The 18028-nt window shown below is 44.0% G+C and overlaps 1 protein-coding gene across 2 annotated transcripts in view; it reads left to right on the forward strand.

The window, feature by feature from the left end:
- MON2 (MON2 regulator of endosome-to-Golgi trafficking) overlaps positions 1-18028 on the forward strand; it is a 1036128-nt gene that overhangs the window by 424177 nt on the left and 593923 nt on the right. For both annotated transcript variants that reach the window (XM_085653355.1, XM_085653354.1), the window contains exon 12: positions 4683-4915. In XM_085653355.1, coding sequence (XP_085509481.1) covers positions 4683-4915 — 233 coding nt within the window. The remainder of the gene's footprint in view (positions 1-4682; positions 4916-18028) is intronic.

Consider the following 18028-nt stretch of genomic DNA (forward strand, 5'->3'; position numbering starts at 1 on the left):
TCATCCCACCCCCACCCCATGAGGACTTCTGTGAGTGGATGCCCCATAACTTAACTGGAACTACTCAACAGGGGAGACTGAGAGGTCTGTAGCCCACCACTTCCCCTCTAACTCAGCCCCACAAACACTGTAAACACCAACTGAGCCAACTTTCCCTGTAAACAGTGGTTCTTTATTAGGACGTCTTGTTCGGATTCTCCGAGCTGTCCATTACGTCCAAATGCACCACTGCTTCTGGACCTCTCTGGTGTAGTCAGGGAATATGAGGATTTTGGAGTTCTTGTGGTACACCTCCCCAATCTACACAGTTCAGTAAGGATAGTGGCGCAACCCCGAAAGTTAAAGAAACATGCTATCACATTTTTAGAGGGGTGGTCCATACCATATGCATAGTAGTGGCCCGGGGCTCCGTTATCTCCTTGCTGAGACCTGCGACGGTCTCTTCCAGTTCAGAGATCTTGAAACAGAAGTGAGACCTCTGAAAGTACTTCACCTACTCTCCCCTCCAGGAGAACGGCATCATTATCAGGCATAGTTTGGGGAGCGACTTCCGATGGAAGGGGGGGGGATCACCACCTTTGTGTAACGGTCCATTCTCCCCTGACAAGGGGGTTTAGGTTCCTTGTCGTTAGCCATCACCCAACACAAGCAATCTACACGGTGTATGTCAGCACAATAGGGCTTTCGTGAGAGCATGTAGGGGCTGAAGCAGTGAGTCAGATCGTTTTGCAGGACTGGCAATCGCAGTCAACCACCATGCGTTTAGGCTGGGCCCCAAGGACAGCAAGGGAGGGGGCAGAGAGAGAGGCCCAGACACCGACCCCATGTGGATCCACAGTTGATCTACCAAGCCGTCTTCACCACAAGAGCAAGCACGCACATGGCCGCCAATGCCGGAGATAGTCGCGAGGATCTGGGTAAGGAGGACAGGGCCGGCACAGCATCCTCCACCCCACGGCACATCGCCAGCTGGCTGCCTCCGCAAATCAGGGGCTGGGGGGATAGTTTCTCTCAGCAGCGCTGCAGGCTCACCACCCCTCTGGCTCTTAGTTGGCAAGGCACTAGTTGCACTTCTCCATATGACCTCTGGATGAAACAGGCAGTGTTTCGATCTCTAGGCACCCCAGGGGGTCCACACCCATTGCAACCTTGCCAGCTAAACCGGCCACCCTTCCTCCTCTGGGATTCAGGAACACTCCAGCAGTGGTCAGTAATGCCCAAGCCCCCTCAGGTTTTAGCACGGCGTGGGAGGCCAAGGGAGGAAAGGGACGACCGCCCGCACCTGCATCGGCCACGTGGGCCCTGGGATCTAACTTCATAAGCCGCATGGGCCTGCCCCTGTGGCCTCTCCTCCGCCAACTGTCCTCAAGGGACATGCCTCACTGCGCTGTCCCTTCCAGCGGCGGTTACCAGCGAACCGCAGCGCCGTGATTTCCTTCGGCCCTCATTTTCTGCCACTCATCTCCAGCCCCTCAAGGGCGACGGGCAGGGCAGCTCTCTGTGCGGCGCTCTGCAGCAGCGGCTGCACATCCTTAGCTGCCAGTGACTCAGGCTTTTCAGAAGGCCGCAAGCCTCGGCCAGCGTACCAAGAGCGGGGCATCCCCTTCACCCCTGAGGTTCATTCCTTTCGCGATGTTTCCAGTGACCATCACCACTCCCTGGGCACTCCGCTGGACATAAGGGCGGATTCAGGGTGAATAGCCAAGCCACCACCTTCTGGCCTCACTCGTCTCCGGGCTACACCCTTGTTGCAGTCTTCAGCATCGTGGCCCAACACTAGTCACAGGTGGAAGGATCTGGCTGTCTGTGGCACATAAGTTCTGCACATGTCCCCGAGGAGCAAGATTCTGCTTGGCAACAGCAGTGGTGGAAAGGATTTAGCAGGATTTAAGGTGGGCCGGAGCGGATCTCGCTCAAGGAGCGTACAACTCAGTTGCCATCTTGACCACTTCCCCTATTGTATAAATTCTTGTACTTTAAATGGAGCCATGAGATATATTATCAGTTGTATATTTTTATCCAAATGAAAATGTGTAATTTATCGAAATAAAATTTGACCGCATTAATGAAACTAAAAAATTTGCATTCTTATTTTGTATGCGCTGTATTATTTGAGACTTTATATAAAAAGTAAGCAATTTCCAATCTATTTATTACATGTTGTTATTCTACATAAATGATGAGTACTTCGATGTGGCATTCAACAACATTGGCAAAAAAGTATTAAAAAGAGAAAAAGTAATGAGTTCCTCTATAGTAGATTTTTGACAAAATTGTTTGCTTTTCTCACAACCTGTAATAAAAGCAAAACACATCAGGTGCTGCTTTTACTTATTCAAAGTTGGCTTGAGTGGCATTTTACCAATCCATAACTTTATTTTGTACCTGCAATGATGAACGGTCTTTGTCATTTTTCAGGCCTGCAGAGATATGCTGGCTAATCGTGGGCTTAAAAACTTTGCTAAAAAAATATGGCAAAAGGCTTTGTCACTTTTCTAATTCAGTGTGAACCGCACTGTGCTAATACAATGCTTACACATTCTGCTAGAAAAATAGACATTGGTGGTAAGTAGATTTAGAGAGTTGTTAATGTTGTAAATGCACTCCATAAATACAGCAGCTCCCTAACTAAATCTGGAAACTACCCAGAAATTCTAGCTTGTGATTTGCATAATTTATATGGCACTACAAATGTACAGGTGTCTGAACTTAACCTAGTGTGCTCTCCTGTTTCTGGTCAAAGTAATGCTTCTCTGGGAGCGAAAATGTGCCAGGTGTTGCTTTTAGTTATTTGGCTTGAACAGTATTTACCAGTCCACAACAGTAATATTGTATCTGGATTGGTTCAATGGGATCTGGGTCCCTACAGACATACGATAGTGTGTATTTCCCTTAAGATATCTTCATTGCCTCTCATCTATGGTCTGTCCTTTAAACCACTGAGCAGTTCTCCTGTAGTCTTCTCAGGTTCCACATTCAGATGGAGAGATCGTGAGGATTAGAGTCCCTGTGCTCCACCCCTGCAGCTTGCTTGGTGGTGCTGGAGAAGCAGGTATCAAGTTATTTCTCTCCATGACAGTCACAACACAGCTCCCCCACCTTGTTCTGCAACTGCTTTTCTCCTCATCACCTTGCATGTGATGGTCACTAATCAGGCAGAGGGAGAGACCACAATGGATAGGTGCTTAATGGACACTCTGTATATCATCCGGAAATACTTAAGAAATACCATCTGCCTCCGACCGCGATAACAAAAGACATGATTTCCATGAGTGTGATCTTCTTGCCCTGGCAGCAGTCTGACATCACTGATGTCTTCTCCATGTTGTCATGCTGCTATGTGGACTTGCCTGCAGCCATCCTCACACTTATTGTTTAGTACAACAGGAGATGCTTCTGTTGCAATATCCGTCTGCTCAACTCTTGCTTAAATTATATTGCAAATCCAAGATTCACGTTTAGATTCAGCACTGTTAAAGGTCCATGCGCAGCGGAGGCTTGGAGCTCCAAATTGGACACAAAAACATACTTAGGAGATGCTCTCCAGGAACACAGTATTTTGTTACTACAGTAAACTTCTAGATGGTACATACCTGGTAGGTGGCACATTACCTGGTGGATGGCAGCTTACTTACTGAGTTGGATCCCAGCATTTCACCTTGTTTACAAATGTCTTGAAGCTCTAATAACTGTTATCACAGCCAGAACTCATCTGTACATTTGTCTTTCATACAGGAGCCATTTCTTAGTCCACTCGAAGTTCTATGCTACAAATACAATCTCTGTGTAGGTGCTGGTTTCCACTCTTTGTCAGTTTGAGGAAGTGACGAATGTTCATGGGAATATCCATCACACTTTGCCTTGCATATACTTAGCTATGCTATCTTTATTCAGATAAAGTGAAGTGCTTCATTTGTCGCTGCTCACACATGGCCCGACCATCCATGCATGCACCATGCAGTAAGCATAATAAACTGTCACGGTCATAACTCGGGGCTAACTTTCTTTACAAAGCACATTCAGTATCATACAGACTTTCCAATAAAACACTCTGCTTAACAACTATATGCCTTGCAGAGAGCTGCAAAGAGTGAGATGTATGTGTCCTATATGCTGGATGGCATTATCCTATATTTTCCAAAAAGAAATTCACGTTCTGTTGGTGACAAAATACAGTTAAATGCAAAACATTGCCCTAGTGACTATACTTTGAATTACTGTGTCATTCAGGCTATAGTCTACACTACTTGGTCAAGTCCCCTTTGATAAAGACTTTCTCAAGTAAACCTGAGCAAATGGTAAATGCAAAAAAGACATACTGTCCTGATTGTCACAAGAAGTACTTTGCAAAATGCTGTTCTCCCACTGTAAACTTCTCTCATTAAGGTCACACGCAGAAAATAAACAGTTGTGAAATGGTGCTAATCGGTCTATGATATTTAAATTTTGGGTGATTGTTTTTTAGTTTTAGTTTGATAGTTGTTGTTGTGACCTGTTTTCTACCTTGTGCCCAAATTCTGAGTTTGTCAGGTAACTGTTTCTATCAAGTGATCGATACAAATGCTATTTTCATTAAGTGCAATTTAGAAACCCAAATGGATTTTGTAAACATCAGTCTATTTTGTTTTCATTTATGTTGAATATTTAAATAGTAACAGTTTCTACTGGCTTTAAACTTGCAGTCTTGAAATGCTGGACAAGGTTGAACCACCCACAATTCCTGAAGGATATGCTATGTCAGTGGCATTTCATTGTTTGCTGGACCTTGTAAGGGGTATTACTACCATGATTGAAGAGGAGATTGTACAGTGTGAAACAGACAGCCAAACTTCTTCGGATGAAACCCAGTCACAAACGCAGTCTTCAGATCAACAGGATCTACAGTCAAGGTCTGACCAAACTGAAAAGGAACCAGGTAAATGGACAAATATAGTTATATGTCTGGCATCAAATTTATAAGATGAATGAGAGATGCAGATGGGCTTCTGGATGTAGTTTACGTTTGGATAAACCACCTTTAATTTTTCTGGAGTGTAACTGTATACAATGCACAAAGGGATCAGGAAGTGATTTGAAACTTGTCAATTGTGTGATTAAGGGCTGAGATTAGAGGCGTTCCTCAACACGAGTGGCACATGTGGTTTATTAAACCTTAAAGCTTGTGTGTGTGCCGTAGCATAGTCTCACGTGATCTAAGCAAGATGTAGTCAGTCTTGTTTCATTATTTTGGCCTACATGCTCAGTCTGTACCCTACTTACCTACCCTGCACAATTGTTTGTGGCCTCATATATGCAGTGTCATTAGATACCTCCAAATGCACCTACACAACCATAAATAAATAAATACAGAAGCTACATAATAATGATGGAAAGTAACCAAGATCACCAAAATACAGTCAACCACAACTTTATCCTTCTCATGAAAGCCGACTCTGTGCCTTGTCATGCTTAATGTTATCGACCTAGACCATTTGTGCCTACCCAGCTCTCTCCATGAAAAACCTTAAACATGGAAAAAAGACAACCATGTTTTAATGAAAACCCTCTCTCTTCCAAATGCAGGTCTAGGGCCCTGGAGAGAAAACTGGACAAATATTAATCCTCAGCTGACTGACTACTTTGTAGACCTCTTGCATGCAGTATCAAAGCTGCCTGCATGAAAGACAAAAAAGCTCCTATTCAAGTTTCTTTGTTCCCAAAGAAGCAGAGAACTTATTTGAGAATGCATAGAGAACAAGCTACACCCATTTCTAATCTACCAGCCATCTCTTCCACCAAACATCTTTGTAGTAACATAATGAAAGTCTTTCTTTGCAAATAAAATCACCACACTCGAAAAAAAACATAGTAAATCTACCTTCACTTTATCATTCCTCCCATCTGCAGACCTTCACCACCATTCAACAACCTTACCCCTGTAGAAGCATCAGATACTACCAAGATCTTGTTCTCCTTCCAACAAAAATATCTGCTCCATTCACTGACATCTGCAGTGCCTTGAATTCCCATTGATGATTTTAATAAATCAATCCTTTTCAGTGTATGGACCCTTCTCTGAGGCCCCAGTCAAAGCTTTCCCTACGTCCATACCTTTCTGCTTGTAGGAAATTGGGGTTATTTGTTGAGAGGGGTGGAAACCCCACTCTGACGAGAAAACACAATTCTTGTCTGGATTAACGAACCTGGGTTTCACCTTATGGTAGCTTGTCACAAAGCACTCAGGCTTCACTTAGGATGAATGTGTAAAGAATTTACGCAAAAACACAAACCGTAATAAAGTGAGAACACTACACAAGAAAAATCCCCAAACCAATTTAGACAAATGTAGTACATTTTAATAAAATTATACCAGTCTGACAAAAATCCCATTAGTAGAACCAGAGTTATTCAATTCTGAAGTTTGTAGTGAAAATAGCACCTAAAAGCACAGAGCACCACTCATGGGGAAACGGCCTTTACAATGAGGTTTTTACCACGGTGTCCCTTTACCACGCATATATTTTTACAATCTATGCCTTTACCACACATTTAAGGTAAGTTTGGGGTTGTGGGGGGGTCTCCCCCTGCAAATACATAATATATGTGTACGCGGGACAGGTACTCGGACACCAGAAAACACACACTACATGTCTATAGTAGGGGACTTCTGGGACTTTATTCTTTTTTGGACAGTGACTTTCGCACTCCTTTGTACTTAAGTCCCAAGGAAGCAATTTTGTCTTTTTAACAAAGCAAAAACAAGAGTCTGTAAAGTGGATGAGAGGGCATGTGAAGTGGATGAGGGAGTTGCAGAGGGATGGTTCTTGGCTTGCTGAAATCCAAACTCCTCGGGCTTCGGTCCTGTTCTGAGCGTTGCTCTCACGTCTTCCCAGGGCCCTCAGAGGTAAGGGAGGAAACGTAGACAAGGAGCAGAGAAAGAAAAAAAATAAAAGAAAACCGGTTTTAATGTTCTGTGTATTCGTGTACACGTTATGTGCCGCCACCACCAGACGCTGTGTGGGGAAGGGTGAGATCCACCTGTGCAGCAAAGAGGGGCCAGACACTTTCTTTTCTTTACCGCCACCAATATCGTGCCTTACAGCCCCGCAACTCCCCACCCCCCCCCCACCAGAATGCCCCATCTATTGGTACTCGCCTTGAGCCACGACCCGTGCTTTGGGCCGTGGCGTAGGGACCCGGGGCGTCCTCCCTCTCCTCCGGGCCGCCGGGCTTGTTAGTATTCTCTGCCGCCGTTGTGGCCGTGCCTCCGTCGTCTCCTCCGGCGCTCCGTCTCCTTCTTCTTTTGTCACCGCCACTAACGCTCCCGCACCAGTCGTCTTCACTCTACTCCTTCTGACATCCGACGACCTTCCTTCCGCGTCCCGCCTTCTTTATTCGTCCGGGGTGTGTGACGTCACGGACACTTCCGGTTCCTTCCTCACTGCAGCTAGAGCGCTAACAGCTCCCGGACGTGAGTGCCTGTTCTGCCCGGATTCTCCCTTTTGTCGATCCGTCAGGACATCCGACTTCTCACAATATGTAAATATATAGATAGATAGATATATAGATAGATAGATAGATATACACATACATAGATATACACATACATACATACATATATATACACATACATACATGTATGTGTGTGTGTGTGTGTGTATATATACGTGTGTGTGTGTAAATATATAAATATATATATATATAATGCGTGGTAATGGTATACGTTGTAAAAGCATTTGCGTTAAAAAAAATGCGTGGTAAAAAGTGTGTGGTAAAGGCATGCAGCGTATTTCCCTGCTTTGTTTCATCATGCAACCTACTCATGGTCAGCTGGTCAAGCTAGACCTGGAGATAGTCACAAGTTCAGGGCGACAGCAATACAGGGCAGGTCGGATACAGAGACCATGTTAGTCCTGCTGAAGAGGTACCGTATAAGTCCAACCAGAACAAATATAACCAAATGCTATTTTATACAACTCTGGCTCCAGATATCAAAATTTAAAAGAACATTACATTAATAAATTTGTTAGGGCAGAGCAGCTCGCAAGTCCTATAATATAATATTGTTTGTTTTTATGACCAATGCTATATTCTTTGAGCGGAACGGTCTTATTATTGGCTACTTGAAGGAGTTTAATTTGTGTGGAATTTAGACCATTTTGCTAATTTGCTTGTAGTAAAGCAAAGGCACTGAAACACCACTTTCTGTGCAGCGAGCAGTCAGAAGGGGGCTTCCTGGAGTAACTTGGGACAAGTTAATTTTTATTTTGACTCCGTATTATTGGACATGCATTGACTTGGAAAAGTAGCAGTTTGAGAACTTTCCTTATCACCTATACTCACGCAGGAAGGGTGTGGTTGACTGTCCATTCACAATAAAAACCTCATTCTGCTACACCCACAGCTGCAGGTATAAGCCTGCCATTTGAAGCACTAATGGTGCAGGTAATTGACGAACACTAAACTGTACTTAAACACATAAAATAGACTAATGTTGTAGAAACTCAGGGCGATTTCTAAGAATGGTCATTCTTTCGTAAGAGGAATGCAATGAGAAGGATTTATGTTGGAGTTATGTAGATTAATTTAATTTGTGAGTGAAAATATGGTGGTCCGCAACTCCAAACACAGCTCAATTTCTTTTCACCTGGCTAGGACTACGTGGTGGAGTTCATGGTGAGTAGCTGATCACCCTCCTGATGCCCCTCCATTACTTTGCCTCGTCTTCCTGTGTAAGAGGAAACACCGCCGCTTCTACCCCACCGTCTCAGCAATCTAACAATGTAACACCAAGGTCAGAATTCCCTTGCCTGACCCCAAGATGGCTGCCACAGTAGTCCCTACCACGTTGTGTTACTACTCTGGGACAAAAACTGGACTTCGACCTGACCTTAAACCTATCCCCCATCATGCTTACCCTTCTGGACTTCGACCTTGTTGAACTTTCCTCCCAGACCTAGCTTTATTCAGTATTGGGGTATCTTGCATAGATTCACATGCCTGAATCATTCCCTGTCGCCGAGGCGGGAGTCCAACGGTAAAATACAAAAGTAGTGCCTAAGTAAGTAATAGTAGGCTAAAAGAAAGCCAGAGGCCTAAAACTTAATAGCCTATCTACATCATTATGCGAAAAGAACTAAAAAATAGTTCCAGCCAATCAGCCACCATTACCCTCTAGAACCTTCCAAAGCTCTTTTAAGACCTTGCAGGACCTGTGAGAAGAAGAGGGTCCATGTGGACGACCAACATGAAGATTGCATCTACTGCCTACATCCTAAACATGTTGTTATGGATTGTAGAATTTGCCGGATCTTCCCTGCTAAGTCTTTAAGGGACAGGGAGGCAAGGCTGCTTTTATGGTTGAAATCTTCCTCGGCTGAGGAGGATGACAGGGCCTCGACGTCTAGAAAAAGGGCTAGATCGCATGACAGCTCTTCCAGTGAGGGAAGAAAGCATCACAAGGCTTCTCATGACGTTTCTGACCATTCACAGAGATCACTAAAATTATCCTCAGGGTCTTCGCTGTCTTCGCCCTCTGAGGTATCTAAAAGACCTTCAGCCTCTAAAACCGTGAGTAAAACCCAGGTGAAGACTCTAACTCTGGTTTCCTCTCATACGGTTTCTGTGACTTCTGCTGCCCCTCTGTCGACGGCTACAGTCTCCACTACGGCTATCTCTTCACCTATTGTGTCTTCCAAGATCCCTACTATGTCTAAAAAGCCTGTTTTGAAAGATTCGTCGACGAAGAATTCATTTTGTAAGTCTCCGTCGACGACCACATCGACGTCTAGCTCGTCGACGAAGCTCCCATCGACGACAAAGGTACTTCTATCTTTAACGTCTGCCTCCTCGACGTTGACCGCGTCGACGACGAAGATTCCGCCGACGGCGAGCCCGTCGACGACCCCATCGACGAAGAGCTCGTCGACGAAGAGCCCGTCGACGACGAAGAGCCCGTCGACGATCCCGTCGACTAAGAGCCCTTCAACGACCATCCCGTCAACTAAGAGCCCGACGACGATCCTGTCACGAAGAGTACGACGACGAGAAGTTTATCGAGGGCGATTCCACCCGTTTCTCAAACTACGCCTACTTCTTATACTCATTTTCAACTAAAGACTTACCATAGACAGGATTATAGCAAGATATCTCCTCTTCTGCCATCTCATATCCTAGAGACTTATGTAGAGGATGAGGAATTTGATGAGGAAGATGATGACGGACCGTTCTGCATTGCTTCGCACCCCTCGGAACTTCACATTAAATGCCAAGATGAGGAAGAGGATTACCAGGAACTCTATTACCAGGAAGGCCTCTCTACACCACATTACAGACATCCCAGAAGGGATTGGGATCATAGGGAAACGAGTCATCTTCCTCGTACACTCATACAAGATCTCCAGGTCATGCTGGCGGATTACCGCCAACTGTTTCCCCCACATCAGGCTGTCCCTGACATACCACCTTTACCTGCTGAAGAGCCAGACTCACTACTGCAGAAGGAAGTACTAAATTCGCCACCTCACCCTTCTGGCTCAGTACCAGAATCACTACAACGAGGGGAACCCCTGTAGCATGAATGAAGGTAGAGATTCAGGGGAAAAGGCAAAATGAATACAAAGAAGGGGTCTCTACCTGTAGATTTCTAAACGTACAAAGTATCGTTATTGAATAGATCAACACAAGGACTAAGACAAGGGAAGGGAACAAACAGTTAAGTCAAAACATAATCAAAAAAACAATTTTATAAATGTAATAATATTTTTTAATTTTTTTTATATATTAAATCAATTTCAAATGAATGAATTCAGTACATAATCTGATAAATAATTAAAGCTAAAGAATTTTCAGAATAACAATAAAGATACTGGACAAGGTCCCAGGCGTACTCAAAAACTCAACGACTTACACATTCATACTGGGATCAATCCACAACATCAACACTCAACATATTCATTCACATATAAAAAGAATGCTCAACTAACGAACATGGCTCAGTATGTACACAGAATCAAATGAACATTCAAAATCGTATTAGGCGACATATGTTCAATTTTGAGGAATAGGAACTTGGGTGGGCCACATGTAGACGCCGACGCGCGTTTCGGTGAAAGCACCGAAATGTTGGTGTCACCTTCCTCAGGGCGAACAAAGCCTTGGTCTTAATATAATTATGTGCTGGGACCTATCAAAAAATAATAATAGAGTACTTATATTATATAAATTAATAACATTGCTTATCCAAGTCAAAAAACATAAGTGAACCAAAGTCATTAGTCGTAAGTGTTGACAGAACAACTGGCAATAAATAGAAATCTTGATCCCTACGCAGAGGGATAATTGATAAAAGGAGGGTACACTAGATAAACCAAGACGTATAATCAAAAAAGGAGAGAAAGTGTTCTTTATTCAAAATAGAAAAGGCAGGGAAAGAAAGATAGAAAGAGGAGGGGTAGAAAAGGGGGAGGGGGAGGGGGAAAAAAGGAAAAAGGAAAAAAGGAAAAACGGGGAAAAGAAAGAGGAGAGAAAGAAAAAGAGGGGGACATCAGAGATCGTTTGCGCTCACCTGTAAGATCACGTACGAGATAAATGCAGGATAGCTCAGATGGTGGTCATTCAATGCTTGAGCTGGAATGCTTCAGCCAAAGAGAGCATACAAAAAACGAAAGAACAACAAGGTTGGGCATACGGATCTTTAGAGGGTTCAAGCTGTCAGAGCAGGTCATAATGGCGAGGATTCAAAGGGTCTATAGTAAAAAAATATGTGAAAAACACTGCGATTTTAAGTGTCTGCAAAATTGCATCACTGTTCAGGAAAGCACGACACTAGGAGTCACGTAGAACATTAAGAGACGTAACGAGACCTCAGATGTGAGGACACTGGCAGGATACAAAAAACTGCCGGAGGCACATAAATAAAGACAAGAATAAAAGAGATTTACCTAATAATCGAAAATGCGCTCCCGAAATCAAGTGCAAGAGCCTAATTAAAGGAATTCCGGGTGCGAGAAGAGGTATCTACCGATCCTGCAAAAATTAAGTGACAAAGAGTAAATTGTACGCAGATACATAACAAACGAATCGTAAAAGAAAAAGAGGAACCAAATAATAAAATCAAGCAGTCTTTACCTGAGTAGACTGAATTTGACGAGCCTAGGATGGATGGAACAGGGTCTTCATCGTGGAAACCACGGGAAAGCTCCTCGTGATGAGAAGAGACAGGGCTATAGAGCTAAACGTAAAAATATATATAAATAACAGATAAGAGATATAACGTGGCAAGCGTACTGGTAAAGAGGAAAAGGATCGCGACTATAGGGCGTACCTGGTGTAGTGAGAGTAAGTAGTCAATCCAGCGTGCTCCGGGCAGTAGCGACGGGTTCAGGAAGAATTAATCAGTCCGAGGAGCAAACGCGCAAGGCAGGCGCTGTTCAGATGGACCAATCGGCTAACGCGTCAAGGAAAAGATGCGTGGCGCGGGATCCAGAAGACTCCAGGCAATAACACAAGGCTCAGGTGGAAATCATCAGTCCGGAGAGCAACCGCGCGGTGTTGGCGCTGTTTAAATAGGCCAATAGGTGAACGCGTCATGGGCGGGACGTGTTAAGCGAAATACAAAAGGGGTAATGGAAAATGAAAAACGGGTCTCTCTGGGAGGAGATACGGGGGAAAAAGTAAAACAAAACCGTGGGCCCGGTCGAGAGTCAAAAAATGTAAATTAATAAAATAAACATACTGATCAAGATACAAAACAAAAATGGCGAAAAGATGGAGAGCTATGGATACCAACTATAGATTGGGTACATGTGTAGAAATGCATATAGTTGTGCAGATAAAGAACCACGAAAGCTAATATAGTCAAATGTCTATATGTACTTTCTAGTATGGTATTCATGAAACGGAAACATAGTCTGGGGAAGATTTAACATATGGCGTTTTCCCAAGGGATGGATTCGTTCAGGCCCCTATCCTTACATTTAAGGACAAAAATCCAGAAAACTTCTAATTTCCTCCGTGTATTGTTGCTGTCCGTTCCTCTTTGGGCACGGATCTTTTCAAGAATTGTCCAGCGAAGGTCAGTTTCAGAATGATTCTTTTGGGCCCAATGGTCGACTAGCGGGGCTCCATGTTTTGACCTTCTGATATTGGATTTATGCTCACCTATGCGTATCCTTACCTCTCTGGCTGTTTCGCCTATATAGGTGAGAGAGCAGGGGCATTGGATGGCATAAATACAGTTGGGAGTCCTGCAGTTGGTCATATCTTTCATATTGACCTTGTAGTCATTTATGCAGATATTGTCGCCAACTATGGCGTGGGCGCACGCATGGCTGGAGCCACACTTGTGGTTTCCTTTGATGGGAGCCGATCCCTCGATAGACCTTTGTATCCAATTTCTGGCTTCAGGCTGTTTAGCTTTGACTATCCAGTTTCGCAGGTTCTTATTTCTGCGGAAAGCAAAGAGAGGTTTGGGGATATGGGCGTTTTCCGAATCTAGATTGAGCAGGTGCCATTGTGAATTGATAATTTGCCTAAGTTTGTCATTCATAACAGAATGTTTAGTAACACAAACCAGCTTGTCTGGTTGATTTTGTGGTTTTCCTTGACGCGTTAGCCGATTGGTCCATCTGAACAGCGCCTGCCTTGCGCGTTTGCTCCTCGGACTGATTAAATCTTCCTGAACCCGTCGCTACTGCCCGGAGCACGCCGGATTGACTACTTACTCTCACTACACCAGGTACGCCCTATAGTCGCGATCCTTTTCCTCTTTACCAGTACGCTTGCCACGTTATATCTCTTATCTGTTATTTATATATATTTTTACGTTTAGCTCTATAGCCCTGTCTCTTCTCATCACGAGGAGCTTTCCCGTGGTTTCCACGATGAAGACCCTGTTCCATCCATCCTAGGCTCGTCAAATTCAGTCTACTCAGGTAGAGACTGCTTGATTTTATTATTTGGTTCCTCTTTTTCTTTTACGATTCGTTTGTTATGTATCTGCCTACAATTTACTCTTTGTCACTTAATTTTTGCAGGATCGGTAGATACCTCTTCTCGCACCCGGAATTCCTTTAATTAGGCTCTTGCACTTGATTTCGGGAGCGCATTTTCGATTATTAGGTAAATCTCTTTTATTCTTGTCTTTATTTATGTGCCTCCAGCAGTTTTTTGTATCCTGCCAGTGTCCTCACATCTGAGGTCTCGTTACGTCTCTTAATGTTCTACGTGACTCCTAGTGTCGTGCTTTCCTGAACAGTGATGCAATTTTGCAGACACTTAAAATCGCAGTGTTTTTCACATATTTTTTTACTATAGACCCTTTGAATCCTCACCATTATGACCTGCTCTGACAGCTTGAACCCTCTAAAGATCCGTATGCCCAACCTTGTTGTTCTTTCGTTTTTTGTATGCTCTCTTTGGCTGAAGCATTCCAGCTCAAGCATTGAATGACCACCATCTGAGCTATCCTGCATTTATCTCGTACGTGATCTTACAGGTGAGCGCAAACGATCTCTGATGTCCCCCTCTTTTTCTTTCTCTCCTCTTTCTTTTCCCCGTTTTTCCTTTTTTCCTTTTTCCTTTTTTCCCCCTCCCCCCCCCTCCCTCCCCCCTCCCCCTTTTCTACCCCTCCTCTTTCTATCTTTCTTTCCCTGCCTTTTCTATTTTGAATAAAGAACACTTTCTCTCCTTTTTTGATTATACGTCTTGGTTTATCTAGTGTACCCTCCTTTTATCAATTATCCCTCTGCGTAGGGATCAAGATTTCTATTTATTGCCAGTTGTTCTGTCAACACTTACGACTAATGACTTTGGTTCACTTATGTTTTTTGACTTGGATAAGCAATGTTATTAATTTATATAATATAAGTACTCTATTATTATTTTTTGATAGGTCCCAGCACATAATTATATTAAGACCAAGGCTTTGTTCGCCCTGAGGAAGGTGACACCAACATTTCGGTGCTTTCACCGAAACGCGCGTCGGCGCCTACATGTGGCCCACCCAAGTTCCTATTCCTCAAAATTGAACATATGTCGCCTAATACGATTTTGAATGTTCATTTGATTCTGTGTACATACTGAGCCATGTTCGTTAATTGAGCATTCTTTTTATATGTGAATGTATATGTTGAGTGTTGATGTTGTGGATTGATCCCGGTATGAATGTGTAAGTCGTTGAGTTTTTGAGTACGCCTGGGACCTTGTCCAGTATCTTTATTGTTATTCTGAAAATTCTTTAGCTTTAATTATTTATCAGATTATGTACTGAATTCATTCATTTGAAATTGATTTAATATATAAAAAAAATTAAAAAATATTATTACATTTATAAAATTGTTTTTTTGATTATGTTTTGACTTAACTGTTTGTTCCCTTCCCTTGTCTTAGTCCTTGTGTTGATCTATTCAATAACGATACTTTGTACGTTTAGAAATCTACAGGTAGAGACCCCTTCTTTGTATTCAGTACCAGAATCACACCATGATACTACTTCCTCTGATGAGGAGGAGGTCGAAGAGGGTGAAGTGCCGGATAAAGATACTAGTTTTGATCCTTGGGATGATTATATCATACCAATGCCTTCTCCACCCATTCCTCAACCTTCGGATTCTCCTCCTGAGGATATTGGCGGCTTTCACAACCTGATGCAACGTGCTGCAACCAGATTTCAATTGCCAGTCACAGTGGAACAAACGGATTGCTTCTTGTATGACTTTAGAGAAGAGCACAGGAAGATCACAAGAGCGATTCCCATCATTGATTATATCTGGAATGAAGGGATAAAAATTATGAAAAAGCCTGCCTCTATACCGGCTGTCCTTCCTTGCATTGACAAAAAGTACCGTGCTCCTCTGGAAACTCCATCTTGTCTGATTGGTCATCCCCAACCAGATTCCGTTATATCACAAGCCGCCCAACAAAGATCCAAAAATCCAGCTACGCCAATATCAACGCCGCCGGAAAAGGAAGGACGGAGGTTGGACCTTATAGGTAAAAAGTTCTCCACTATGGCAGCAACCTCCATTAAAGCAGCAAATTCTTTGGCCATACTCTGCCGTTATGACCGCCAGATGGGGTCAGAGTTGTCAGAATTTATGGACCACATCCCTGAGGACCGTAAACAAGATGCAAAGAAGATACTTTTGGAAGGAGAACGAGCCGCATCTGAGATCATAGACTGCGCTCTGGACATCGCTAACACCAACTTTAGACAACTCGCTGGTGCTGCAGTACTTAGACGCCAAGGATGGCTTAAAGCAACATCTTTTAGGCCAGAGGTACAAGCAAAAAATTATAGACATGGCCTATGATGGCGAGTCCATATTTGGAAAACACATAAATGAGGCCCTCCTTGCTGTAAAGACGGATACCGATACTGCTAAATCGTTGGCTGCTCCCCAATATAGGCGTGGATCTTTCCGAGGTGCAAGAGGTTGTGGCTTTGCATCAAGAGGAGGGTATCAAAATCAACAAAATAGACGATATCAGACACAGTATAGACAGCCTTACGGGCGATCATCATACAGACAATTCTCCTCAAGTAGTTTCTCTCGCCAGGGTGGACGAAAGCGATCGAACAATCAGAGTCGCGATGCCAACAGAAAACAATGAGTTCCGCAGGACGCCAGTCATCCCTCCCTCCCTCCCCGTGGGTGCAAACATTTCAGCTTTTGCACACAAGTGGGAACAGATCACTTCGGATCGATGGGTTCTCGACCTAGTCAACAATGGTCACACCCTGGAATTCATCAAACGACCACCTACTACCCCGCCCAGGGGTCCCCCTTCCCCTCATCTTCACTTACTGTTCAAAGAAGCCTTAAAAATGCTCTGCAAGAATGCAGTAGAGAAGGTTCCATCATCTCAAAAGGGGACCGGGTTCTATTCTCGCCTTTTCCTCATCAAGAAAAAATCAGGAGAGTGGCGCCCGATTCTGGACCTCCGCAAACTCAAGAAATTTCTGAAGAAACAGAGTTTCTGGATGGTTACGCTTGCCGAAGTTCGTTACGCTTGCCGAAGTTTTGAGCTGCCTAAACAAAGGGGATTTTATGACTTCTCTGGATCTGGAGGACGTGTACTTTCACATCCCTATACAGCCCAAGCATCGCAAATATCTTCGATTCACAGTGGCTGGCGTCCACTATCAGTTCAAGGTGCTTCCGTTCGGACTGAACTCTGCACCAAGGATCTTCACGAAATGTCTCTCACCAGTGGCAACGACTCTGAGATCTCAAGGAATACAAGTGTTTCCTTATCTAGACCATTGGTTGCTCAAGGGTCCTTCGAAGCAGACAACCGAAGAGGCTATCTCAGCATGCCTGCGTCTCTTTTCAGCGCTAGGCCTCACTCTCAACGAAAAAAAGTCTCAACTGCGTCCTCTTCAACTGATTCCTTTTCTGGGAGCAATGGTAGACACCATACAGTGCAAAGTATTCTTGTCAAAAGACCACCAGCTCCTTCTGCAAAAATTGGCAATATCAAGCACAAAAAGAAAGTCAGTTTCTGTCCGGATATTCACTTCTCTTCTCGGGATGTGCTCATCTGCAATAAACCTTGTACCGTTGGCACTACTAAGAATGAGACCTCTGCAGGAAGAATTGCATCTGTAATGGCAGCAAGCCGTAGGGTCGTTCGACAACTCCATCATTGTAACAATGCACATGATAGACTCTCTGCATTGGTGGTCTCAGACGGCAAACTTGGCTCCGGGTCTTTCTTTTCTACCAACTCCTCCAGAATTCGTTATAACAACAGACGCTTCCATGGAGGGATGGGGAGGCCATCTCCAAGACTTGCAGATTTAAGGAAGATGGTCCCAATAATACCGTTAACAGCATATCAACAGATTGGAGCTTCGCGCCATCTTTCTCTCTCTCTGCAAGCATTTCTCCCGAGGATTGCGGGCTCTTCAGTGCTGGTCCGTACCGACAATACGACCAGCATGTATTACATCAACAAGCAGGGGGGAACGAGGTCGCTGTCTCTTTCGCAGGAGGCTCAGGAGCTGTGGGAGTGGGTTACAGCCCAGAAGATAACCCTAAGAGCA

This window comes from Triturus cristatus, chromosome 4_1 (assembly GCF_964204655.1).
Source record: "Triturus cristatus chromosome 4_1, aTriCri1.1, whole genome shotgun sequence".
NCBI classification, from domain to species: Eukaryota; Metazoa; Chordata; class Amphibia; order Caudata; family Salamandridae; genus Triturus; species Triturus cristatus.